Source organism: Gopherus flavomarginatus, chromosome 9 (genome assembly GCF_025201925.1).
Source record: "Gopherus flavomarginatus isolate rGopFla2 chromosome 9, rGopFla2.mat.asm, whole genome shotgun sequence".
In the NCBI taxonomy this organism is placed as follows: domain Eukaryota; kingdom Metazoa; phylum Chordata; order Testudines; family Testudinidae; genus Gopherus; species Gopherus flavomarginatus.
In genome coordinates, this window is record NC_066625.1 from 88,113,778 (window position 1) to 88,141,518 (window position 27,741).

Sequence of the window (27,741 nt, forward strand, 5' to 3'; positions counted from 1 at the left end):
TGTATTTAAATAGCATTTTAATCAGCCCATGCCCATGTTTACAATGTTTACACATTAAAGAAAACCCTAAACAGAGGATACAGCAGCTTTTCATTTTGCTTTTCCACTAACACTTGCTTTATGTATTTCTAAAACCTCTACTATCATGGTAAGAAATATTGCAGCCAAAAATGGGGAAAAACGCCACACACATTTTTAATCTAAAAAAATACAATTCAATAATCTGAGATGCTGAATTTAATTCCAATCTTATTTTCTAGCCACAACAGCTAGTTTGACTCATGAATAGATTTTTGTTTAAAGTGCAGCTGCTGGGATACGAATTTACAGCACTCCGCTGTTTCAAAGTGCTCTGACGTGCTAACACACTGGGGCAAGTGTTAGAACCAGTGGATACGAATGGCAATTACAGTGGCTAGACCACTAGTGCTAGTGGGAGCACGTGCTGTGTTCCTTTCCCCGTATGGTGCTGACAATCCTGGCTAGTCACCGCTGTTCTAGAGTCCTGGTATTTTCCTGACCAAATACTGCCAATCGTATCAATTTGTGCTGGTCTTTTAAAGACTTCTTACCCCTCCCCCCTCATCTTCCTCCCATTTAACAGTGGGGGGGGGGGGTTAGGTTGGATTGGTGCACTCATTCCTTGGGTTCATACTGGTGTATATTGCTTCAGCTGCCAGCACTTTAAAAAAAAAAAAAAGTCAAGATCTTAAATTACTGCCAGAGGTATAATGTGAATCTGCTTTATAAAGCATTCAAATAAATGATGCTCTTTAGTGTATTTAAATGAGTCTTCTCTACTCTTTTGCCATGTGTCTGCCCACCACATGACCAAATATTTAGCAAAGGGTAAAGTCTCTGCCTTCCAGGAAGCAAGGAGGCATGAAAGACTATCACTCAATATAATTTAACTCCATGATCTCTTCCTCAAAGCTCTTTCTACTTGGAGAAGAGGACAGAACAGGATGAGATGGAAAAGAACAGAACAAGAAAGCTGTTTCAGAGAGTTGTCTCAAAGCCATTCAGTTTGGTTTCCAATGCTGTTGACTGGGAGGATGGTTCTGAGGAGAGAGCAGTGCCTCCCTGCCCCTCGTCTGAGTATAAGGAATCAGATCCATCCCTGCAGCCTTTCACTTTAGACTCTTGCCTGAGGACATCTGAGACTTTCCCATGGCTCCTGCAAAGTCAGTTGAAGGAGAAACACACAAATGACTGGACACCAAGGCAGGAGGCAGTGAAAGGTCTCTCCATACAAAGAGACTGCCATTCAAAAAGGTCCACTTTGCTGTGATGGGACCACAAGTTGCAAGTCCTTACAGTTGAGCCTCAACTACTATCAAAGCAGCATTAGTTGCTATTAATCATGGCTTTACAATTTTCAGTTTTGACTTGTGGCTTAGAGTGTTCCTGTCACCCTGTTTCATCTTCATTTGATCCTAACTCTTCTTCAAAAGAACAGACTAAGTTCTGTGGATGCGAAAGACCCTATTGTCATGGGGCTTCCAGAAATTCAGCTTTTATAGATGCATTTATGGAGTTTCACTGAAAGTATCAGCTCAAGAATCCCTAAAATTTATTTACACTGAGGCTCAAGGATCAGAAAAGTAAAAGCTCTTCATCTTTTCAAAGTAAAAAAGATTGTCTTGACATTGACTATTTTCAGGGGGGTAAGGGAACGTGCTTAGAGAATGCAGGTGGTTGCACATGATAAGCCAGAGGAGCATTAGAAAAGCCTTGGCTCTTGTGCTGAATAGTTGCAAGACTGCTGGTTGCATCATCTAAAGTGGCTTCTCTTCTGCTGAAGTTATCATGGAATGATATTTTATGGGCCACTGTTTTAAGGTAGGTCCCACCTCCTTTCACTGAATCCTTATCTGCTCTCTGCTGAGGGTTGGTTATGTTTGATGAGAAAAGTACTGAACTGGTAACTTGCATTTCCTTTACCTTCTTACCCCGCATCCCCCACTTTCTTCCTTTCAGATTTCTTGTCTTCATAGTGATTATCTCAATGGTGCCTGATATGCTCATACGCTAAATGTATCTCCAATCAGTCTTTGCTTCCTAATGTCCAGGGAGGAAAAGACACACTCAGACTGAGCATCTACACTGAAGAGGAGGGGAAGAGCAATGCTTTGCTAAGTACACTCATTGTTAATCTACTATACTTTTTCTAGCAGTGAATACCACTACAAAGCAATACTCCTCCCACTTGCTGGTGGTCTAAGACGTTCTAGTTTCCCGGTTAAATACAGGTGCCTAAGGCTGTAAGGCACGTCATGTGACAATTTAGTGTTGCTGAGGGGATGGCTTTTATTAGGCATTTAGGATAAAATTCACCAGCAGTAGGCCTGTGCCCTTCCCTAGGCCATTTTTAACATTGATGGCAATCAGTTAACAGGACTAATCCTGGGGCCTTCCTCCACCATCGCTCAATAGAGTGCGATTCAGCAGTTTTCTCTTCATGGCTCATACAAGTCTGGTTCCTTTAAGCCAGTAAATTAGTTCTACACAAAAACTTGAGACCAATCCAGGCCTCAAAGCTTGAGCTCAGATTCAAGTATGGATTTGACAATCCCACCGAAAAAATACAACTGATGGTGATTGTTTTTTAAAAACTCAAAGGAAACAACAAAAATGGTTATTTGGAAAAAATAAACTGGTCTGCTACTTACGGTAAAGATGGTGCACACTGACTTTAAAAGTATAGCCAGACACAGAGAGAGAATACAGGCAGGAGAACAAACACAATCTAATGCCATTTCAGGTGTTATGGAATGTGTTACTTTCAATGATAAGCAAGGAGGATCACTTAACATTTTTAAGCAAACCAAGTCCAATGGCAGCTTCAGCAAAAAATGAGTTTGTTGTTTGTAGGAAATGTCCAGCATTACTTTTAGGATATTGCATCAGCTCTCCTACAAACAGCTACAGCTAATTTAGTTTTCTTCATCTGAGGAGAGGCCTTCAATCTCATCTCGGTCTCCTCCGATTGCCATCCAGAATGCTTTGGCCACCTGTGGGTCAAAGGTAGCAAAACAAGCTCAAGACACTTGAAGTTTGTGCTATATGCTGATAAATGTAAAGTGAGCAGGAGTTAAACACAGTAGCAACAGCTATATACAGTACTCCTAGCTGAAATGTTATTTTCTTTCTCCAGCTAAAATCCCAACAAAATGGATGTGACAATTTAGAAGGCTTTAGAATCTCTGCAAGATAAAATCGGTTTGTGAAATTTATCATCATTAAGGCCTGATCTAATTATTGCTGAAGTCAATGAGCATTTTCCATTGACTTCAATAGGAGCTGGTTCAAGCCTTCAGTTGTTCTACTGCATGATTTCTGAAGTTCCGATAACTGTAAAATTCCATATTGTTGCTGTTTTCCTGGGAGATCAGCAGCAGGCCCATTCACAAGATTTAATCATTTGTATTCTGTTTGGAAAATGCTCTATATGTATAGAGCTGCAGCAGCAGATATATTTTTCTATTTATGAAATAGTCATTCCTTGCTTAAAATCCTGAAGGGTAGCTGCTGTTTAGAAAGAGCTCTAATTACATGTCTGGAGAATATACGTTCTTGTTTCAGACCTCACCTTCTCTGCATGTAGTTTTCTCTGTTCATGGGGCAATGTTGCTGCCTTTTCTGTAGAGAAAAGAAGAGTAATGTTAGATTGTCTCCCTCAAGGGTTAGCAGAGTTACTGAGCATTGAGAGAGACAGAGATGGCCTACTGCAGTGCTCCAGAGGGATTGGAAAGCCATTTCTGAACTACTGCAAAATCATGGGAAGGGAGGGAGTGGAGACTTTAGCAAGGATTTCCAAAATTCAACTACACTAGAAATTCAGTGGTTTTAAGTATTTTGGATCTCACCTCTCAAACATTTCTAAACCTCAAGATTAGTATGAAGTTCTAGATTTTTTAAAAATGAAATAATTCTTGTTGTGGAATTGTTTATAGAAGATTGTGGAGTACAAGATCATGATAGAAAGCTAGGGCAGAATGTTGGTGAGCTACTCCGGTGGGACCTACTTAGATGTTCTTAAAAACAAAGCACTATTTACCTACAATGATGAGAGTTTTATTGACAAAGGACTATTGCTTTCAAGATCAATACTAGTTAAGACGAAAAGGAAAGTACAACAGATCAAGGTGTTCAACAAGATTTCACCCACTAGAAGAATAACTTTCAAGACGTTCAGATGGACACAATGAAGTTCCCAGATCTGCTAACTGGCTTTTTTAATATAACTGTTGGGTTACTGATGGTGTGCTCTTCATTTACAGGTACAGTACCTTTCATTTCTTTCAGCTTTGAAAATAGTCTTTCAAAATTCTCCAGGTCTCCTTGTCCTGTGGTAAGACTGGCTAGCTCTTGAATATCCATATCTAACATGGGATCTGAAATAAGCATATTAAAGTTGAAATAAGCCAGACTGTTCCTGCTGGCTAGCATGTTAGTTTGATAAATTGCTGGATGATATTAAAAATAATATATGGAGTACTAGTGAGACTCCTGGCTCCCTTTGCAACGTGATGAATAAAAGGTTTGAATTTTCCATTGGTTCATGTCATTAATTACTAGGTTACTCAGTTTTGACATGACACACATTACAAAGTGTTTTGAACTTTATCAGATTTTAAGAACATGGTTTAAAATTGCTATAAATGTCAGAATGTAAGATGTTTTCTTGCTGCTCTTAACACTATCTGCCTTAGAAATGGCTGGGGATCATTACAAATCGAAGTGCTGACTTGGTTTTTGCCTAAACATCATCATCAATCCCCAAAAGTCTAGGAGTTGGACAATCTCTGTTAAGCACTCAATACCAGGCAGTTTAGAAGTTTTCATATTAGTCCCCTCTAATACATCCCAGCTCCTGGCCCAACAAGTTAAATACTGTATGTTGGAAGCTAGGGACTTTTCTTATATTTCTACTCTCAATGTTGTGAACAGGGAACAATTTAAATCTCGGTCTTAACCCGAAAAGTATTTTTTTTAGTTTTGTTTCCATACTGTAAAAGAACTAAGCCTATAACCTCTTTCCATCAGAAGCAGAGGAATTCTCTGTGTTCTCTTCCAGTGATCTGAAGAGCAGTTTGGGATGAGGCTGGTCGCTACTCTGAGATGAGTGTAGTGTTGCTTCCTCTCACAACTTGATGGTGATAGTCTTGTGATGGTTCGAGATTTTCTTAAAGCACCAGCTCCTGTAGTCATGCAGGAGGATCCCAGCTTTCATTTTAAAAAATGCTTCTAGCCCTCGTGGTTGTGGAGAAATACTTGAATGCTTTCAGTTGGCAATACTGTGAGTGGAACCTCTTTCTTAAATTCTGAGGGAATCTGTTCCTCGCAGGGTTGGGCCTTGGTTTCTCAAAAAGGGGCATGATTTTGATGAGAGGGGTAGTTAGTTTCTAGGGGCTCTGGCCCCCTGACCCCAGTTATGCTATTATCTTTGGGGAAGAGGATGGGGATGGCCAGGAACCATTAGCCTTCTGTCACTATCCAGCGTAGAGGTGCACATATAACTGCAAGTGCATGTTGTTCATGTCAATTTTTTTTTTAAAATAGGGAATACATACATGTGCTAAAATCTTTGATCTAATGGTAGGAAATGTAGACTGCTGCCAGCAATTAAGGCTAAGGACATGTAGAAAAAAGATGAGGCATAGATTTGTGTACTGTCTCTTTAAAGCAAGATTCTGCCACAAACAAGCTGGAAACAAAAGGGGAAATTGCTTATCTGTAATTCCACTTCTCTGAAGAGTTTTTTACACTCAGTTCCTGCTCTTGGTCTTCTGCTTAAAAGTCTCAAGAGCAGGCATCTAGTCAACATGGTATCTTTAGAGAAGTACTATTAATGCAGTTTCTAACTGGAGACTTTCTGGATACTGGTTAATCTACGGGCCAGAGGGCTAAGCCACAAACTCATCCAGTTGTAATGAGTAATGGCTCTCTTCCCACAGAGTTTTCTTTGGGAATGTTCCTTTTTTGTACACATCATGGTTCAGTTTCTATCTCACCCCACAAAGCTCATCAGAATTTTGTTTACTAAGGAAAGGAAGAACTTACCTACAATGCTGTCAATCTGCAAGTTGTTTGTGCTAGCTACATCTCCTCTGTTGTCTAAATGAGATTCTGCTCTGTCCACTGCTGGTGGATGGGGCTGTCAGGGAAACTACCAGTTATTACTATAACCAAGACAAAACAGCTCTCTCTATTCCAGTTCAAACATTCAGGAAGCCAACAGGAGTTCAGAGAGTAAGACATTTATGAAAGTCTAACGAGTGTTTAGAAGAAGCATTCTTGATCTTCTTACTCACATTTAAAAAAAAAATCTCAGCTGAGTGAAAGACTTAAAGCTACAGATCAAATGTAGCTGCAGTGTGACAACACCAAGAATTAAATTGCTTTGTGTTTTCCCTTGAAAGCTTAAGTCTTTTCAAGGGATTGTTTTATATGTATCTTAAAATGCAAGTTTTTCAGGATAGAGCACCTAAGTGCTGTACAGAACTGTGGATGTATGTACTGCTACCATGGTACACATTTTCCTGAGCTATAATATTCCTGCAGACAACTTACGGCTTTTGAAAAATAATCTCTCAAACCATAGCTCTAATCTGGCACAAACACTACTCCTAGACATAAATGAAAAAACCCAGCATCTTGACAAGAGTTTTGTATAACTTTTCCTTGGCTCCAGCCTGCTGTCTGAGGGAAAGCATTTACACAAATGTCAGAGAGCTTATGACCAACACCCACATTGAAAATTCAACCAAGTTTCACCAGGGAAAGTTACAGAGCTCCCAGGAACTGTGCTGTGCAACAGTTCACAGTCATGAGCTGACAGCTATGCAGTTACTAAGGGCATTCATCTTACAGGTAATCTTGAGAAAAATGCAGGCTGCAAGTCTTCAGGCCTCATAACATTTACGCAGGGTATTTCCTTTAACACTGCATTTAGAAAGGACTTGAAGTGGCCCCTGAGGGAGACGAAAATGAAGGTGGAAGACAAAGGGTGTAACCACACTGTGTGACAGGGAGGAGGCAGGGCAAGGAGGAAAAACACTGATTTTAAAGAAGTGAGAAATAAGAAGTACTGTTTACTTTTGTATCTTGGTTCTCTTCTGAACCAATACTGCAGTTTGCACCTGCTAGCGTACTGAGAAGGCCAAAGCCCTGATTCCTGTCTGAAGAAAAATAAGTGTTAGTTTAATAGAAAATGCAACACTATTCCCAATGAGCAATTCACCAGATAACATGAAGTCTATTAGAGGGAATACCTAAAAAAATCATGAGCTAAACGTATGCCAGTATCGTTTAAAAAAAAATTAAATACCTAGAATATGCTGATTTAAAATAAGGTTGGGGCCTACCCCAGCAATCTCCTTGAGCCTGCCAACACTGACACACATGCTTAACTTCATGCACAGGAGCAGTCCCATTGTTTGCAGGACCGAGTCCAAAACCACTGATATGGCAGCATTATTTTTAAGCGGTAAAATCAGTGACAGAGTGGGGGACAAGGGTTGTGGGAGGCGTTAAAAAGTGAGAGCGTGATTGGATATTGTAGGTCCTGGTCTCTAAATAACAAGTTAAAGGTGATTGGAGCTTGGATTCTGCCAGACACTCTCCCAGTCCAACAGAAACTCAGTTTGGTATTATTTTCAAAACACAGCAGGAGTGTACACTAGTTGTTAACTAGGGTAGTGGAGTGTGTTTCATGTACCGCAGGCACCATCAATGGACATGAATGTTTGTTATTCCACAAAGGAAATGCCACAATAACCTTTGTTTATATACAGCTCTGTCCTCTAAATCTGACACACTTTAATAGCATGAACAATAGTTCTAAATAATTTATGCAGGATTCATGTAAGGGTCCATCGGGCACAGTACAATGTTTACTCGGACTCTCTGATGTTCTGGACACTCCATTTTTATGCATATTTTAACACTTAAAAATCTTACCAAGGCAGCAACATGAAGCTAAAACTAGTTCATTACCCTCCCCTCTCTGACCTCTAGCATAATGGGTTTTTAAAGCTGCTAAGTATTACTAAGCAGAGACAAATCTAAACACAAGCAACACTAAGTGTTAGGACAAATATTTTTGCAGGGCTGGTACTGACATAAGTATTTATAATTATTTGCATGCCGGATAAAGTGGACTCAGAGTACTTAAAGTATTTTCTTAATAAGAGGGCTTAGTCAACTGAAAAGTTAGAAGAACATAACATTCTGCTTATACTTCAAAACACAAGATTTCATGTCAGGAAAAAAAAAATTTTTCTTAAGAAATCTGCTCTACATTAACATTGCACTAATGACTTAACTCTAGACTCCAGCTTGGATGATGTAATTTTTATGCACATTCCAATTCAATTTGTAGTTTATACAATATTTCATTTTTTTAAAACCAAAATGATCAGCTATTTGGAAAACATGTAAAAATCCCTCAAATAATTGCAGAGACCTCCTTTCCTCTTTAATAAAGTTTGTCATTGTGTGCTTGGGTTTAGTGCATGATTTTTTAAAGTTAGCTTTAGCCTTTTACCAAGTATTTGTTTTAACTGGCTCTACTGTGTACAGTTTTATTGATGAAACAGGTTACTTGCCAGAAGCTCAGGGAAGAAGTGAATCAGTCTAGCTGACTGGATCACCTTAAAAACCTACGACTGCAAGAAGACTGAAAGCATCTGAAGTATGCCAACTAAATTAGCATGAGCTGAAGTGATAATATAGTGGAATCCACAGCCCAACACAGAGAGTTTTGAAAAGTTTCTGTAGGCAGCAGAAAAGCTGTCTTTTGGAGGAGTGGTAAAAGCTAAAGATTATTAGGCAGTCTGAGTCAGCTGAAAGTAGGTTGGACATTACAGTCAGCCAGTAGTAGAGAGAACACTCCTGCATGTGAAGGGGCATGGATTTTGTGATTAATAGTGTAGGTCTTGGTGGCTTCCCATGTGTATAATTAGAGCTCATGTTATATAGAGAAATGACACCAGGTTTGCCCCCTCTTCTGCAAGCTTGTCTGGAACCTGGTATACTGGTTTGAAAGTACTGCCCCATACAGCAGTGATCTCAGAGAGAAACAGCTCCCTTCTCACAATCTGTGAGTAGGAAGATACAGACCTTGGCGTTGCAGTTACATCTTTGAGAAGTCTCCTTACAAGATTATTTTATCTTCTGGATACAGCTCAGGAATAGGGGGAAGCATTATACAGTGTTCTTCCTATGAACCAGGACCCAAAAATTAGCTAAATCCCTCCCTCAGAAATAACTGGCATAATTTATGGGTCCATTAGGTTATTGGCAACAGATTCTTCACAGCTTCACAAATGCCAAAGTTTGCAACAGCTCTGAAGTGCAAGCTCTGTGTTCAGAGCAACATTTTGAGCACCACACTTGCTTATTTGACAACCAGGGTATGTTTACTACATTGTTTCAATAGATACCATTCTCCCCCACCCTCACCCACAGCTGTTGTGGCCATATCCAGCTGAAGATTATATTAACTTTACACCTTTGACTACCTCTCCTGCACTCTGCCTGCATATCTTGATCTACAACTGCAGAATGAACATACTACACTGTTGAGCAGCTTTTAAACAGCTTTCTCCTCCATGTCAAGATGTGGAATTTGTCCCCAAAACTCTGATCTGAGGTTCAGAATAGGTAATAATTAGTCCTAGATCAGAGAGGTAGATTGACAATCCTTATCTTGGTTATGAATGCTAAAAATGCCTGCTTTGTCCCATTGGAAATTGGCAGTCAGCATTTGTTCAAACAATCAGGCTTACATACCTCACTACATCCGGCAGAGAAGGGGTTAACTCCCTGCAAAAAGGAGAAAACTAGTTAGCTGGCCTCACCCCAGTGAACCTGCTCAGTCTCCACCTGGGCTCATTGGAGCAAGTACTTAAGCAGGAAAGGAAGTCAGCTGGAGGAGTCTTTCGCATAGAAACAGCAAATATCCTGTTCCTCTTCCCCCATTGTAAGGGGGTAGCAGAGCCAGTCACTTCCTCAGCCTAGTCCTGAACATCAAAGACTAGGGACTGTTTTATTTATATCAGAGAACTTTGCCCCTCCTAATCCATGGAGGTGACAGAGCCATCTGACTCCTGAGACCAAACCCAGCTAAGGACCTGCTTTACCCCTGCCAGAGGATGGAACTCCTTGCACAGCCTCTCAGATAAGCCTATTTATTTTCCTTTTGTTTTGCATTTCCCTTCACTGAAGTACCCCAAGCTGCACCGGCAACAGTTCACAGTTACAAGACTTTATTCACAAAACAGGTATTTTAGTACACTAGGGCTGAATGGTTACAATTCAGCCATGTTATACTGAAATGCCCATTTTGCTCTAAATCTTGCTCTATTATAGAGAGCTGTACTGCCTTATTTAGGAGATGGGTATGGAAGAAGCATCAAACATGTTCTTAGTGGAGAGATAGAAAAGGCTCCTGTAGGCTCTTCAAAGTTTTTCTACCCCCTGCTGTAACTGGAACTATTGGAGAAATGAAAGCATGTATATATTCCAACAGTTAATTTAATATATTCATTCTTTATAAAGCCATTAAGAATCCAATCTCCCATTCTTTAAAAAAGTTTCTTACAAATGTACAAAACTACTAAATCTTCTGATTTTAAAGTAAGACAACTACATAAAATAGGTATTTGTGATGTAGCCTTGATGGCCGATCCTAGTTTAGAAGATATGGTATGTTAGGATGATAGAAGAAATCCTTAGTATTATGCAATCACTTCCTGTAAAAACCCCTCACATGAAAGGTAAGAAGCAAGGCAAGGGGTCAGCCAGAAGTGAAGCTAAAATTTTATTTCTGCTGCAGCCAGTTTTAAGGATCAGGAGGAAGTTGAAAACAAAGGATTGTTGCAGGTTGTACAATGTTTTATTTAGGCAAACTGAGTTCTGTCATGCCCCTTTGAAAGTATACTGAAGCTGCAAGAAAGTCAAATGTAGTTCATTTCCTGACATGTTTGTAGTACTGTACCTCAATGCTACGTAGTTATTGCATAGCGGAAACTTGCAATCTGGATTCTCCAGAATCTTGACCTTTACAAAATACACTAGTGATGTATGGGAACTCCCCCCCGGTACAATTCAGCATATGACTGAGTCCTGCTCTTTGGTAATATAACATCTGTCAAATGCAGGATGTAAAACCAGGAAACAAGCTGTCAAAATAAATAAGTCTGTCTTCTACTCTAATGAAATAATTTACACCATCTCAGGATGGCTATTGGTTTTACCACACTCACAGCTATATACAGTTGGAACCTTTTTTGAAATCTCATTCTGACTTAATGCGACAGTGTCACCAGGTTAATTTAAAAAAAATCAATGTCAAGTTTAGTACTTAGTCATGTTCTACTGGAAAAACATTACCATTAGGTAATTGGTTATAGGAACTAGCTAAGACCTTTTAATGCTCTGTCACTGTGTGGGGTGGGGGAAGGAGCCCAGGTACTAGAGAAATATATATAAGAGAGGTGACTTGAAAAGCAACAGATGATAATGTGAATAACCTTTTGGTAAAGGAAAAACACTTGTCTTTAATTGAATATTTTCCTAATAGTACTCTCCCAGGTGGGTAGTTTTTACAAGCACAGTAGGAGGTCACAAAGGGGAAGGGTGATTTTTGTGCAATAGTGAATGGAAAGGCAAGTGTTCCATAAGAATCCAGCTTCCTACATTTTCTCGGATAGCCTATGCACTTGCAAGGGCAACTGAAGGATTCTTTGTTTGAAAAGATGGTTGTACATATACTGCAAAAGTTAAGTAGGCTAGGCCAGCACTTCTCCTCCCCTTTAACGAGCCCAAGCCTAAGTGGATATTTCCACAATCTGACAGTCTCTACTTGATGGCCTCATGCCTGGGGAGATGATTTTTCCATGTTACCAGACAAGGACTCTGAAGCTTCCATTGCTCACAAATGGAGAGCTTTGTATATTTTCACGCTCAAGTCATCTTGTGAAGGGTGACTAGCAGTAGTACGCTAACTTAGTCTCCACTACAGCCTTCTGGAATACAAGGTAAAGGATGGAATATGTCTGGGCACTGCTTTTACCAGTAGCTGAGACAGCAGAAATATAGGGTAGTGCTATTATGCTCCTACTTTGGGGAGGGAGGTTAATGTTCAGTTCCATGAAGTTGGACACATTAAATTAATTCCTCAGAAAATCAAATCTCTTCCTTCAACCCTATTTTAGCCACTATTTTAAAAGTGTAAGAACAATTGATCTGTGGCTCAGTCTGAGGCAATATAATCATGATAGGCAAGTGCACTGAACTAGAAGTAGCTTCATTTCAAGTTTTAGAGTCAGAACTGACCAGAGGCAGGCTGCCTCACTGCCAGAGCTTTGGTTGAGTGAACTTTAATTTCATTTGACCCTGAATTATCTATCTTACCAAAGACAGACTAGGAATGCTTGAATACAACTCCTTACAACATAACAGTTCTGAGTATAGCAGGAATGCTGTGAGAGACTCAAAATTTACCTTTAGGGCAAGACACCTGGAAAAGATTGCTGGACAGCCAGCCCCAAAAGCACTCAGAAGGAGCTCTGTTTTTATCTACCATTTAGCAAGTGTTTATCTAGTACTTCTACTTTACAAGCCTGCTGAACTTAAAACTCTAACTGTAAGAACTGAAAACTACTGGCATTAACTTATCCAGAATTACAGCTTTACACCAGAGAAAACCTTGGTTACATACCACTCTTCATTACTACATTAGACCAGACATTGGCGTTCAAGGCTTGTACGATTCGTTTCACTCCTGTGGACTCTGGAAAGTCATCTAAACAAAAGACAAAACCCATGTAATTCCTATCAAAGTGATTCTGAACCCTAACGTGCATGATAGTAGAAAACTAAACTGGGGAAAGGGTCATATGGTGCATCAACAGTAGAAATGGAACAGAGAGCAGCCCTCTGTCCCAGATTCCAAATATTAGAGCTTGCAACCCAACCCAAAGGGTCCTGACTACCAGTGTCAGGGCTTTGTCAGGTTAGAAAACAATCCAGCTCTCTCCAGGTCAGCACAGGGAGGCTCTGATCACTTCCCCCTGCCCGTCGGGGTGTTGCGGTGGCATTGTCAGGCCCATCACTGCACTGAGTGAGAGGTGCTGTGACTTGTCAGCAAACTCACTCTGCAGTGCACACAGAGCAGCAAGACAGCAGCTGGCAAAAGTAAGGCACTCAGCAGCTGCTGCTGCACAGAACCCATGGGTAGGAAATGGCTGGAGACTGACTGCGCAGGAAGACGGGCTTTGGGAAGCCCTCACTAAGCTGAGCTGTAAGGAAAAGGCAGCAGTGGTGCTGACAGGTTCAGGGGGAAGGGTTGGGTTTGAAAAGACTCAGCCCTCTCAGGATTAGGTTAGGCTTTAGAAGTAGGCCTGACAGACCTCTTTTAATCACTGGAAAAATTTCTTACGTACTTAACCACTGAATACTTATCAGCTGTGCATGTGAGTGCTTGTCCTATGCTGCCGAGCAGACTGGTACTGAAAGTGAAGGGATGTAAAAAGTAACCTGCTAAGGGAAAAACATTTGTCCCTTTTTGCCTCTGATACCCTACATTTTTGCCAGGTTTTGTAATTTTTTTAATACATTGCTTTATGTCTTCTGTGTGTCTAAGCAACATTGATTGAACTCTCTCAGCCTTAAAATGAAGGGTTGGAGATGCTGAATATTTAACAAATTTCCCTTGCATATTTCTGAGACATCTGAGTTACAGGTATGTGTGCTACGAAGTGAAACACTAGGAAATGAAATTGTCTCCTCATAGCGAAGCAGGTGTCACAGTATTGCTGTCTGTTCTGCTCTTGATAGAAAAAACTGCTAGAATTATGACAAGTCCTGAATGTAAAAAGCAGTCCACCCCTCATCCCTCCAACAATTTGATCTTTATACACCATAAAATAGCCAAAAAGGAGGCAACCCCCCCTTTTTTTTCCTCTGCAGTTCACTATTGAAATAGACCACTGAATAGGGCAGAGATGTTTGGCCAGCTGACCATTTCCTGTTCATAAAATGTCCATGCTCTAGTATTTAAAAGCTCTAGGACACACAATATAAGAAGTTTGATTACATTTTGATTAATTGGAATAGGATTATAGGAAAAGCCTAAAAATTCCTTCTCTCTGGACACTAACACCAGTTGCTCCTAAGTTCCTATAACTTGACAGCTATTTTTATTATTTCAGTTTGCTTATTGCGAGCATCTGACAGCACTTTGTATAGTCAGTTTCACCATTTCCTTGGATTAGTCAGTTTCCTCTGTTTGTGGAGGTCTCTCACAAAGCGAAAGAGGGGAGAGAAACATTTTAGGATTGGAAAATATGACTGCAAAAAAACAACAAAAAACCCATGAACATTTGTGGGATGACTCAGGGGCAGGTCTAGGAAGTGACATTACCTTTAACGCCTTTTAAAAAATAGATTTCAAGGTGCCAGTGACCCTTGGGTATAAAATACAAACAAAAAGCCAAAGAGCGGGGTCTCTCAGGAGACACAGCATCGGAGTGATTGTCATGAGGCTGAATTAATAGTTCCTACTCTTATTACACAAAATAGCTGACTGATCTTGTAGTCACAATGAGAGCTCTAAGTCAACTGAAGCAGCTCCTTTGGTAATTTTTAACAGATCTTGGCACTATTTCTGTGCTGCATCCATTTTATATTCCTGTTTAAGCATTTCATGCAACAGGTTTACAGGGGAAACAAGTTACTCATTAGAATGTATTTCCTTCAATGTCTGAGCCACGGTGATTCAGTATGTTAACGTTAGAAAGGTATGAGAGCTAGAGTTTATGTATCATCACTCAAAAACTAACATCCTGGCTGATTATTAATATTGCTTATTTTATTTGCATCTAAACAAGTGAGTCACACTTTAAAAAGAAGGCACATTTTAAAAGAAATTTCCATTGAAAGAAAGCATTAGTAACTTTAAAGTAAACCCTACTCTGAAAAGTGATTAAAAATGATACCATGGGGTTTCATAATTGTCTCCCAGTAACTTCTGTATCAATTGAGCTCAGTTTACAAGTCAAAACAAGCTATTTTCCCTAACTGCCAGGCCTGCAAACTCAAACTGATCTAAAAGACGAGTTGGGTTCTTTCCTTCTCGTACAGCACCAGTAATGAAGGCTCTGTGAAATATAGACCCTTGTAACTTTCTGCATAGAGATTCTGCGGGTGAAATTAAGCTCTCCTTGACAGTTGTGCATTCACACGACATTCAGTGTATTTGAACTGACAAATAGTAGTGAATAACTGATGTTTGGGAATACAGCTGACTGTGTTGGCTCTATTGAAGCAGTAAATGCTTTCCTTTTCTCAACACACAGGAGATCTGCATCAGGAGGTGCCAGAACTCAACCACAAGAGCAGAACATATCACATTTGTCGTCACAGATATCAACATGACACAACCGGTTTTGCTTCATGGGTTTTAATTTTGAACACATGGCCGCACACGTGATTCTGAAACTGGTTTGTTTCCTGCATGACCACGCACACACACCTCTCTCAAAACAAAAACTAAAAACATGTTTATTCAAAAGGTAATTTAGTAGCCCAAAGACAAGAGATCATTAAACAATGTTTGTATTTTATATTTGGTGCTTTTAAAAAGTCTTCAAAGCTATAAAAATACATCCTTCCCTCCCCCACCACCACCAGTTTTTTTTTCTTTCAAATGGATCTGGAAATTGAGTATAAATGTTTATTTTGTACATGACCATCAACTATCTCATCAAAGCACTGGGATTAGTTAACAGCTGCTACAGAGCCAGAAGAGGGAACACAAAACAGGTTTTATGTAGGTGCTACATCACCAGCAGTGTATTTTGGAGGAGATAAGCCTGGAGGAAACAACCAACTCCTCCTAGCCCTGACAGGAAAAGCACCGCTCTAAATCGGAGTACTCCACAGACAAACCTGGTAGTACAGAAACAAATTGTGAAGCAATTGAAAGGGGCTTGCAATCAGCTTTGTAATTTTACTCATTCTAAAAATAACAGGTTGTAACCCTACCGTCTTCATCAGGCAGCTCCTCTGGGCTCAGTTCCACCAGTTCAAAACTGTGTTTGATGCACCACTCTTGAGCTTTTTGTCGGTTCACACCTAAGGTTATCAAACATAAGCTGCTTTCTAAAGATCTAATTTTTTAATCTCTGCACTACCATCAGTGCAGAAGTTTTTTATACCCTCCCCCACTCCCAAAAAACCTGTCCCCTTGCTTTGATTGTATGGGAACAAAGGAAATACTAACATCACAAAGATTCTAAAGGCCTTTGAGTTAAACTGCCCCATAGCTTAAATCACTGTTTCCCTCTTTAAAAATCATGTATAAATTCTTGTTTTTTGCAATTAGAGTTGAGACTGATGTGTACATGAAAAGCCATAACAGGGATTACATCTACTAAGGGCTCGATCCTGAGCTAAATTAATTGGCTTTTGCACAATGCATGGCAACACCGGAATCAAGCTCGCTCTTATATCCAATAAAAGCACATGGATTTACACAAGAAAATGACCCCAAAAGGCTGACTCTTCTTTCTTCACACTGCAGTCAGTACCCCATGATCCTACTGATATGCCCCAACTCGGACGCACGTGGACCACCTGTACAGGCAAGTGTATTTCAGCCCATTCAGTAATGTGACCTCCCAATTAATACTGTCAATGGTGTTGATAAGTACCAAATGGGGGAGGGGGGTGTTGACTTTTCAGTGTGTACACTTGTCCTCGAGAAACTGGCCAGCCCATGCATGTCGTTCAGACAAATAAGCAGCCATCAGATGGTACGCTTATGTCACTACCAACCTAGGTTGGATTTAAATTGCAATTAAAGTAAAAGGCTCCATCCAATCATCAGTCATGTGAGTAACTCAGTTCTTCCCTGTCAAATCTAAAGCTCTTATCCATATACCATAAGATATAACTGTAGTAAGTTTGCCAAGAAAACCGCATGCAAGATTACTTTTTCCAGCCAAACTCTGATATCCTTTAGCATCTCACCATTTTCAGATACTCTGTCACACACCAAGATCATAACCTCTGGTAACCATTCTTCTGCCAGGGGAAGCCATGTAGAGACACTGTCAAGACCAGATTTCTGGAGGAAAAAAACAAGATTCTTGTATGAACACCTCAAAGCACTTTGCAACTTTAAAATGAATCTTTAAAACCCTGTTAATGTAATGCTTAAAGCTGCATGGTTAAAAAGAGACAGTCACAAAATGAGTGGGTTACGGTTCCAACAGCAATGCCAGGTCATCTGTGTTGTACAGTTGGTATATCTTAGGATATGTTCACAATACTAATATATTAAACTATGCATTTTTAACCAGAGAAAAACAGGAACAGCAAATATCCTGCGTCCCCCGTGGCTGAGTTCATCTCACTTGTTCGGATCTTAAATTTCAAGCTATGCAAATTAACTGAGCGTTCCTAACTTAGATTATTTAGGATTTTTTAATTTGTTACATAATAAATTAACATTTAAGCAGTTTCAATGAGGCTTAAAGTTCATGCATCACTGAAGCTAATTAATTATCTTTACTGCTGCTGCAGATAGTTTATCTGGAGAGAATCTTGCAGTGCCAGGTGAAAGGTGTCCCTCAAATGGGAGGGAGCTTGAAATAGATTTGTGCCCTTTCTTGTTCAGTGATGTGACAGGTTCTCTATCCCAAATGGATATTTTCTCCTTGTTTTTTTTGTTTTGCCTTAGAAGTATTAGGAATCTCATGGCCTTTGCTGATTTTACTGAAAGACTGTTTGGATGACTCCGACCATGTTGGGACTCTCTTATTTTCATTAAAGGGATGAGGGTGAATCCTTAAAAATATCTGCCCTGATCCCTGGCTGTGCTATAGCAGCTTTGCACAACTAGCATCAACCAGCTCTAAAATCAGCACAACTAGTCTGAAAAGAATGGCCCCAATGTAGCAGGAATATCTGACGTATATGGTGAAGTACCAGCTCTTGTTACCTCTTTTCCTGGGATTGGCGTAAGGGAAGATGGTGGGGCAAGGAACTGTGGCTTCCCTAATTGCCATAATGGTTCCTAAGGACCACTGTTAAGAGGCATAATTTAAGGCTGCTCTAGCTTGCATTACAGGACCAGCCTAGAAAGCAACCAACATAGGCTCTGAGGAACATAAAGATGACTTAATTATAGCAACAGTCCCAAGGATAGTGCATGAGAAGATAATATACAGGAACAAAACATTCTTACTATTGTGCTGTCGAAGAAAACCACAAACGCCTGGACAGATTCAGCAATTTCTGCTGTCACAAGATATTTGTTTGGTACCACACACAGGTGAATATCAGCAGAATAATATTTATTGTCTATTGTCCAGGGGTAAAATCTCACGCCCCCGCTTGTAGACACATCTGCAGCAGGGTCTTCTGTTCCTATGATGCCTATACAAAAATCAGAGAAACGCATGATGAGATGGTAAAGCCAATACCAAGAGTACAGTTCATCTAGAAAAGTCTTAGACATAAGGCTAAATTCAGCTGGACTGTAATACTCAGAATAGATATTAAAAAACTACCAATACTTGTATTGACTCCAAAAGCTTATTTCCCAACTTGTTACTATAGCCTAGACTAATGCTAGCCTGGAGATAAATGCTGTAGCAAGCAAGTGTTACAGAAAAGTTTTACGAAGTTATTTTAATTAATACAGTTTTTTCTAGCCGTAAGTATGCTCTGCAGGATTGCATCTAACAATGCACACCATGCAGCACATTAAGGATGTTTTGTGGAAGAAATAAGAAGGCAGCTTAAATACTGAAGGTGCAGGGCTGGCTTCTATCATGGGTGCTCATCCAAATTCCAGCTGGGACAAAAAAGGAGAATTCTTGTCACTTTTGCCTACCTACTTAAACACTGAAGTAAATCTGCAAGTATGTTCCTCCAAGTTCATATACTTGCAAGAGGCTGTACTAGTAACCGCTACTTGGTTCACAACAATCTTTTAAACAATATAAGGGCATGGAATGAAATACATGTAGCCAAAGTCATTAGAAACTGTCGCTGACTATGACTGAAAACGCACAACACGATGATGGAGTAAATTATCAGCTGTCAGACGTTTAATTGTTTGCAGGGTGGTAGCCATGTTGGTCCCAGGATCTGAGAGCTAGAAGGTAGGTGAGGTATCTTTTACTGGACCAAATTCTGTTAGTGGAAGGGACAAGCTTTCAAGCCGCAGACAGCTCTCTCTCAGGCCTGGAAGGTAAGCAAAGTGTCTGAGCTGGGATTGATTATAAAAGATTCCTATATGGAGTTCTACGGGAGCCACAATTAAAGTCCCAAGCAATACTCTGAAAACTTACTATAGGCTCACGTAGTGGACTATTTAGGAGTAACCTTTAAGTTAACATTGCCTCTAGGGCCTAGGCTATCACATAGTTTGACAGCCACCTGGTGGAGTTAAATTATAATTAGTAGCAAAGAACTACAACTACATAGCATTGAAAGTCAGCATAATTGGGATCAAACTGGGCAAAATCAAAGTTTTTCAAAAAGTTACAGACTCACATTAATGGATACAGTTCTATCAGAGAACTCCAGTTCTGGGGGGACCAAAAGGCTCAGGGGACTGGAAATGGAATATGCAATCTTTCAGTTCTCTGCGTCAGATTTTAAAAGTACTTAGGTGCCTAAAGGCATAGATAGATGCTTAGTAGGATTTTCAAAAGTACCTATGGGCCTAACTCCCAGTGCTTTCCAAAGACCAAGTCTCTTCTCCAAGAAGTTTGATTGAATTCCATTTACAATATATGGGAGAAGAGTTTAAATACAGGTAGGTAAGGAAGTCTCATTGGCAAGGACAGCATAGTGAAAATGGGGATTATAGTGGGATTTGAAGGAAGATGGGAAGGACTGGAACACATAGATGGTGGCGGGAGCAGCTGTTCAAACATCAGTGGATGCCACATAACAGAGATGTGCATAACACTTCTGTTTACAACATTGAAGCAGAGGAGCTTGGTAGGAAGAGGAAGGCAGTGAAGGAATTAGAGGATAAGATTTGACCTTGGTAACAGATGACTAATCTGTAAAAGAATTTCCTATTCTAGTTTCATAAACCTTGTTTTTCCACAAACTGGCTCCTCCACACCTAGATTATAACTCTTTAGCCTACTTTTCTGATAAATAAGTTGTATATGACAGAACCTCCAAGACAACTTTCATCTTATTTTAGCAACATTTATCATTTTTGGTGCTACTACTTTTCTATTGTCAGAGTGAACTAATGGCTTTTAATATAATCAAGGTCCACTCTGATAAGAATGTTCACGGAACAACCAGAAAACAAAAGAAATAAAGTAAAGGATTTAAGATAATTCAAGGCCAAACAAATCTTGACTCTGGATTCCCTAGTATTATGTGACCAACTGTTAGTCTGCAAATCCATGGTCATAGTATACTCCAGGGGCCACTACAACATCTAACCAAAATAATCTGGATGAATATATAATTTTTTAAAAACTTCTTAGCTCACTTCTAAAAACAAACAGTTTAAAATCCTAGATCATGAAGATGTTTAAATTTAGTGTCTACTGTTTATCAGTAACTTTCAACAGCATCTGAGAAAGTTCTTCCTACAGTTGTCTGCCAAAAACTGTGCGCAGGATCCGGTATTTACCCTGCACCATTTTATGGCCTTATAGACACCTAAGAAAAGAACTCTCTGTGTTTGGTGGCTGGGTGATGCCATCAGTTGCTATGATGCAAACACCCAAGTCTCTAGTCTAGACAAGCTAGTGGAAGAGGACTGTTTTTCAGTTCTAAACCTCCTCAAGTAATTTGAATCACACACAACCTTCAGAAATCTCTTTAGCAGATTGTCCTTAGCATTCAGTAACAGAGAAACTCTTGAAGGGTGACATCTCCTTCCAAAATCCACAGAGCTGTTCACTGAGTCATACATCAGTTTTATTTAGAATAAAGATTGTTTTAAGTGTCCTTTGCAAGCCAAAACTAACACTTGTTTCTAGTGTAAAGTGGGGGGTTGTAATATTGATTTACTACAGCCAGATTTGAGTACAACGGCAAACTACTACCATTTATATTAGTTTGACACTCAGGATATTAACAAGTCCTGTATATAATAATGCCAATTATTACTGCACAAGCAGTTTACTAGCAAATTGCTAATACTACAATTTCATATTCTGCTGCAAAGTCGAGGTAGTTAAGATATTGTTTGAAAAATCCAGGGACTCTTTTGGCAAGTAACAACCAAACAAGCAATGGAGCATTTCTAAATACATGAATACCAGTTCTTTTTCTACAGGGCGAGTATATGTAGCACACTGTTTCAAATGCAGGTAAAATATAGTTCATTAGTCTGGCCTAGAAGTAGCTATACTGTGGTCGGCTTTTTGTTTTGTTTTTTTTAATTCCCACATAAAGCATGTTTTGGCACCTTAGTAATCTGTCTTATGAAAGTTATCTTAGAAATGAATGTTTAGAGTTGCCAATGCTAGTGAAAGTTATTAAAGTTATGTTAAAGCTGTTCCCTGCCACCACCTTGAAATCATACAAAGATTTTCAATCATTTAGTTAAAAATTCCTTATATTTTCATGTTTCCCTTTTGCTACTGAAGATATTTTTGTCTGAGAGCTCTTATCTCTGCCCTGCTTCTCCCTCCACTTGATCCTTTAACAAAGCTATAACTGTTTGACAGTCTGTTGCCACTGAAATTAGTGTAAAGTCACAAAATCAGCATTATAACTTCACTGAATGACCAGCGAGAAGGAAATAGAATGAGGAAAAGAGTCTGTTGGAAACACTTCTTTTTTCTTAAGTTAGCCAACTCTGTAAGAATTATAAACGTGCATGCAAAAAGGAAATGTATGTGTTTTTAAAAATAGCTCCCTAAACCTCACTGTGGAAGATCTTTCACATCAGCTCCATGCATAAGAAATCTAAAATTATTACAAAACAGTAGAGGCAAAATTGCTAGACAAAGTTTAAGCCTCTAAGAGAATTAAAGAATGCAAAAAAACAAAAAAAAAAACCCACAAACTTTTGTTTTCCTTTTAGCCACTAAGGTTCTGCTATTTCATGCAACTTTCATTCACCCTGTTCTGCTTCTGATTATAGACATTTTTCATCCAAACAGAATGACCTTGCCAGTCATATTGTGGAATTTCTCCCCAAGAACCATGTGGAATTAAAACTCTTGTACACAAAACAACTCAAATACTGAAGATATCTTAGTTTTATAACTAGCCTTGAGCTATATTGCATACTTATGACTTCCCATAAAAATAATTAGAGGTTTGGAATAGTTCCTACATATCTACAGCACAACCGTGAAGTCCCAATTCTATATATTACTCTTGCTGACAAAACTAAGTGCCACTTGGATACTTTATTTTTGACAGCTTCAATAGGTTTGCCATTAGTTAGATTTCTCACTAAAAATCACTACCTATACTAAGATATTTAAGTGTTTTGCCTTCTGTTTCTGCCGTAAAAACAGAGGCTGTATGGAGATACTGAAATAAACTGTCTAGACAAATTAAGAATTGTCCAGAATGTTACTCCGCCTTGGAATTTGTTTCATATATTGTACATAGTGTACTACGTTTCCATGAATTTTCTTCCCAAAATAGAAGACAAGTTTGTATTTTAATGCAAAAACAGATTCTCAACTATAATGAAAGCTTTCCACACCCAGTTCTAGAAATATTTTTTTAGGATAAAAAACATTTCAAATTCTGCTTGCATTTGGCCAAAACAAACATTTCCAGAAAACTGATATCATGGCAAGAGCACGTGTCTCGGTAAACGTACGTCTTTAGAGAATTACTCATTTTCATGTTTGATCTTCCCAACTATCAAGAGGGTCAGTGGTTTAACATCCAAAGAGTCTAGAAAACCAACTGACTCACTAGGTGACCACAAATGCAGGCAGGCCTATTGGACTGACTTCTCTGGCTGTCTTCTTCATGGAACAGAGATGGGTTATTCAGATTACAATAGCACCCACAGGTCCAAATGGTTCAGGGGCCAGTCCTGCCCCAAAGAGACTCTGCTCACAGAATGTCACATGCACAAATATAACATCTTTTTTAAGAAGGCTTCAACTGTAGAGGAAATGTTAATGTTTAAGCTCCTTTGCTCCGAGAATCACAACAGGAAATACTGGACTGGCCCAAGCAGAGATGTTAAAAGCACTGTAAAAAACATGGCATTTTTGACTGTTTCAAGACCAGTCTCTTGCAACCCACCAAGGACTAAAGTTCTTTAAAGTTGAAAATCTAACATTTCCAAAATGGCGTATCAGCTTGGCCCAGAGCAAGACACAAGAAGCTCCCTAATACTTACGGAATCTATTCATAGAAGAAGTGTCTTTCTAACCCCAGGCAGTTGTGGCTGGCTTATGCCTTAAAGCATGAATTATTTATATTCCTTAGGTTTTTTTAAAATTCTGTTTAGTGTTTTCATTGCCCATACAAATATCTAGTTCTTTTAATACTGCTAAGATCTTGGACTCTGATAGTCAGAGGCAGCAATATTCCTCGATAAGTTAAATTTGTTGCCTTTCAAATTTCATTGGGTGTTCCTTTTGGTCTTGTTACGAGAGAAGATAAATGAAACAGAAAGATTCTGAGAAGGAAAGACACCACCAAACTTAAGAATGTAGGTGGCATATCACATTCATGCCATTTGTAAAATATCAAAAGCTCAGCAGACATTCTGTACATGGAAGGCATCTAATGTATGGAATGGACTCTCCGAAGCACGTTAGAAGCTTCAAGTATGACCTCTAAAATGAGCTGAATATGAATATTTAAGAGAAAAGTCACAGGAGATAAGCTACAGAGCTGAAGGTCTGTCCATCTTCTCTTCCCCCCCCCACCCTGAATTTACTGCTCTATTACAGCTATGAGAAAACAAATACCTAAAACTTAAGCACCCCTGCTATGTCTAGTATTAACTACCACTGGACTAGTAATGTTCTTTTAAAAACCACTGCAAATCCCCTGTTGCAGCTTTTCTCCCAAAGATTACAGTAAAGCTTTCTTGATTTTTTAACACTGACTAAAACAATGTAAAACACGTTAAAGAACTGAACTATCAAATCTCCTCTGGTCTGGTAGGTATGCTACTAGCAGTTCTCATATTCTGTGTCTTGAGAGCCACCTGGTGGAAAGCAACTATAAGAAATATCCCCTGAAAGTTACACAGGAAGAAAGAACTTTTAAGGAATACGTTTAAGAATCCCTTTTCTGAAAGACAGAGAGAACCACCAAGCATCAGGGATTAGCTGTACAAGTACCTCCCTGGTCCACCAGGGTGTTTAAAGTTTGATCTGAGCGAGTATACCGTGTTTGGAGTGGCAACATCATCATTTTGCAAGACTGTTTCAGATAACTAAATACATCTAAGGTGCAGGTGCCCATCCTGTGCTTTGACATAATGTCACACACAATACAACAGTCATGCAGTAAAGTATGAAGGGCTGCTCATTGCATCTTGAAACAAAACACATCCCTCCAGCCCTCAAGGCACCCCCAACCCTCCGTAAAAGGTTGAGGGAGCGGGGAAAAGAGCTTTGCAACAGGCCTGAAAGTTTAGACCAAACTTAGGTTCTAGAAGACCACAGGGGAAGAGAGTTCCAAAGTAGCTGCAGTTCAAATCATTTAGGACTTTATTAATTAAAACCCAATACCTTGATTTTTGACCCAGAAACCCATTGGAGGCAGATCCTAGAGAACTGCAGAGTGCGCTCATGGTAGGAAACTATGCTCAATAAGAGGGCACCAAATCCTGCTTTAGTTTCAGCTTCCAAGTGGTCTTGATGCATTGCCCTAAAAAGAGCACATTACAATAATCCAATCTCAAAGTAACAAAGTGATGGATAATGGTGATAAGGTCCCTGCAGCTGAAAAGAAAGGCTCAGATTTAACAAAAAGAAATGCTATCTAGTCCTCAAGGAGCAACACAGGATCTACTAGCACATCTCAGTTACGTACGTACGTACATACGTGTGTGTGTGTGTGTCTCAGTGTCAACTGGCCATACCACTCCCTTGGTAAGACTGCCACTATAATATCTATATAAGCAGGGTGCACTGATTTAACTAAATCATTTTAAAATTCACACTGTTGGTTAAACTGATGCGGACAGCCCAAATTCTGCAAACTCTACCAGTATCTTTCTCCCACCCGCTAGTATTTCCTCTCAGTCTTGTCTTGATTGAGTGGCAGCCACCTAGCCCTCATCCAAATACCAACCTCAGATAGCCCCTCGGTTCTCTGTTCCGCTATTCCAGTTGGGTCATGTGACTTACTTTCACATACACATCAGCAATTTAATTTTTTTAAAATACCTGTCACTATTTTACAATCTCCACTTAATCTCTCTCCTCTTCTGTGAGCTGCCTTTCAAAGTGGTTACTATTTAAAAAAAAGTCAAATCTGGTTTTTTTGAGTCACTTAGAAGTTCTGACTTCCATAGCTCTCAAACAACATTCTTCCAATCCTATTTTGGATCATCAAGTAATCAGGATATCACCACCCTGTCTTATTTTAAGTCCTTTAGATTTCTCTCTAAGACACTTTCAACCTCACAATTTTGTGCTTTACGAAAACATATAACTTTCTCACAAACAAGCAGCAACAATAGAACTCCCCAGAGGTAAGATTTCCCATAATTTTCTCCTGGTGCTGAACTAACATGCTGACTAAATCAGAACTTCAATGGTTTAAATTACAACCTTAAAGCTGACCAGTTGCATTGATGTGATTGTCTTTACTTAAAGATCTGTACTGCCATTCAAGTCCCACCTAAAGTTGTAAGCCTTTTGAAAGTGAATGATTTAATCTGTTACTTGTCTTGGTACCCATTAGGTAATTGCATGCATTTACATGCATACTAAATCATCTGCCAGTTCATGACTACTATTTAGGACACGCAGCTGTGCTAATTATTGAACATTTACAGATGAATGATAAACCATGACAATTTTTGTAGAACCATTAAACAAAAGCTTCTTCCTGAGCAGGTTACCAATCCCTGGAATCATATTATGCAAAAAAAATTAGCTCCTTGCACTGAACATTCTCTGCAATTTTTTCTGAATACCAGGCATGTGATCAAAATCACTTTTTCAGACCATATGAATGCTATTCCTCATCCCCCAAGAAGTCAAAAGCATTATTGCATGCTACAGGTTGAATCTGGGCCAAATGCACGGAAATTTCAAAAATGTCATGGAATATTTGAGTGAGGGGAGAAAAGCAGTGGGAAGAAGAGATTTTTCCATCCCTCTAGTTTTTGGTATTGCTAAAACAAACCTAAGTTGGAGTTATAAACAGAAGGACCTCACTTGTTAAGGAGCAGGTCCTGCCTAAAAAAGCATGATCTCAGAGGCACTGCAGTCTTTGGAAATATCAGAATGCTGGAGAACTATGCCCCTTTCATGTCCCCTCATGAGGAATTTGATTTTAAAATTACCTGATTTAATCAGCTAAACACAAGTTCATTTTTCTAAGATACTTCACAGAAGCTCACAATGTCTGATTTCAGGGTTTGTGGTTTATGCAGATTGTTCCCTACATTTTAGCTATTTCTGGCTATTGGTCATTTCTTTTACAAAAGTGTATCTTGATCCCCAGGAGAACATCAAACTTGGAACCTTAAACTATTTGGTTTATGTACAGGCTTTCACAGGAAGCTACTTTCCCTCATAGGGGATCTGGGTGAAACAAATTGTGATCATTTCTCTCAGGCAGGTCCCAGAGCAATGAGGCAGCTGCTCCTTGGCCTGGAGGGCCCTCACATGAAGGGTACAGGGCAAAATCCTGCCCTTTCCCCCTTTTAACATCTATAAAATCCTCAAGAGAGTTTGCCCAATGCCACAGCATCTAGTGTCAATAACATGCTTAAGCCACAAAGCTCAAACCTTTCCTGGGCTGCTGTGACCGATGCCATTAAGCAGAGGTTACGACGCTTGACTGAAGGACACGTGGAGACGCTTAACAGGTCCCCGTACAGCGGAGAAGATCGTGACCCCGCCCCACTACAGGTTCCCCCTTGACTGCAGTGACACCACATAAAGTCTGAGCCGTTTTCACACAGGCAGGGCCACCTGCCAGCCCCGCAGCTTCAGCCGGGCACGTCTGAGGTCCGACTCGGCGGGCGCTTTCCACCGCCAAGCCAGCCGCGGCAGCCCGACCTCCGGCAGCTCTGCCGAGGACGCGCGAGCCCGGCCCGAGCCCGCCTGGCTCTCTCGGAGCAGCGCCAGGCTCGCGCCCCCACCCCGGGGCAGCAGGGACAAGCAACGGGCGTTAATTCGGCGTGGGTGGGAGGAGCCGGGGCTGTCAGCAGCCAGCGGGCCGCTCCGGGTGACAGGCAGAAGGGCCCCGGCGGCAGCAGAGCCACAGGCTGGGGGCAGGGGGAACCCAGTACGGGGGGGGGGGACAGAGCTCTGCCCCCCCCGGACCGTTACTCACTTTTCACTAGCTCCTCCCCGGCAAAGGTGGCAGCGCAGCTGGTTATCACCACACAGGGACCCGCCACCGCCATCTCTCCCCCCGGCAGCCCCGTCCTTCCGCTTCCTCCCAAAGCCCCGCCCCTTCCGGCCTGGTGAATGGTACCGTCCGGGCGGGGAAGCGGCAGCTCAGCGCACTGAATGACCCTCTCCGTCCTATTGGCATCCAGCGGGGGTGGCCTAGGTC

General features: G+C 40.3%; 1 protein-coding gene across 1 annotated transcript; it reads right to left on the reverse strand.

Annotated features, from left to right (window-relative positions):
- On the reverse strand, positions 1 to 27,610 carry AAGAB (alpha and gamma adaptin binding protein). Its single transcript, XM_050967604.1, has 10 exons — positions 27,517 to 27,610; positions 18,263 to 18,453; positions 17,044 to 17,140; positions 16,057 to 16,146; positions 12,731 to 12,814; positions 7,102 to 7,184; positions 6,067 to 6,160; positions 4,293 to 4,397; positions 3,593 to 3,642; positions 1 to 3,014 (listed from the first exon to the last, which is right to left on the reverse strand). Exons 1-10 carry the CDS (start codon positions 27,587 to 27,589, stop codon positions 2,937 to 2,939), a joined length of 945 nt encoding a protein of 314 aa, XP_050823561.1. The 5' UTR covers positions 27,590 to 27,610; the 3' UTR covers positions 1 to 2,936.
- Between the last annotated feature and the right edge of the window lie 131 nt (positions 27,611 to 27,741).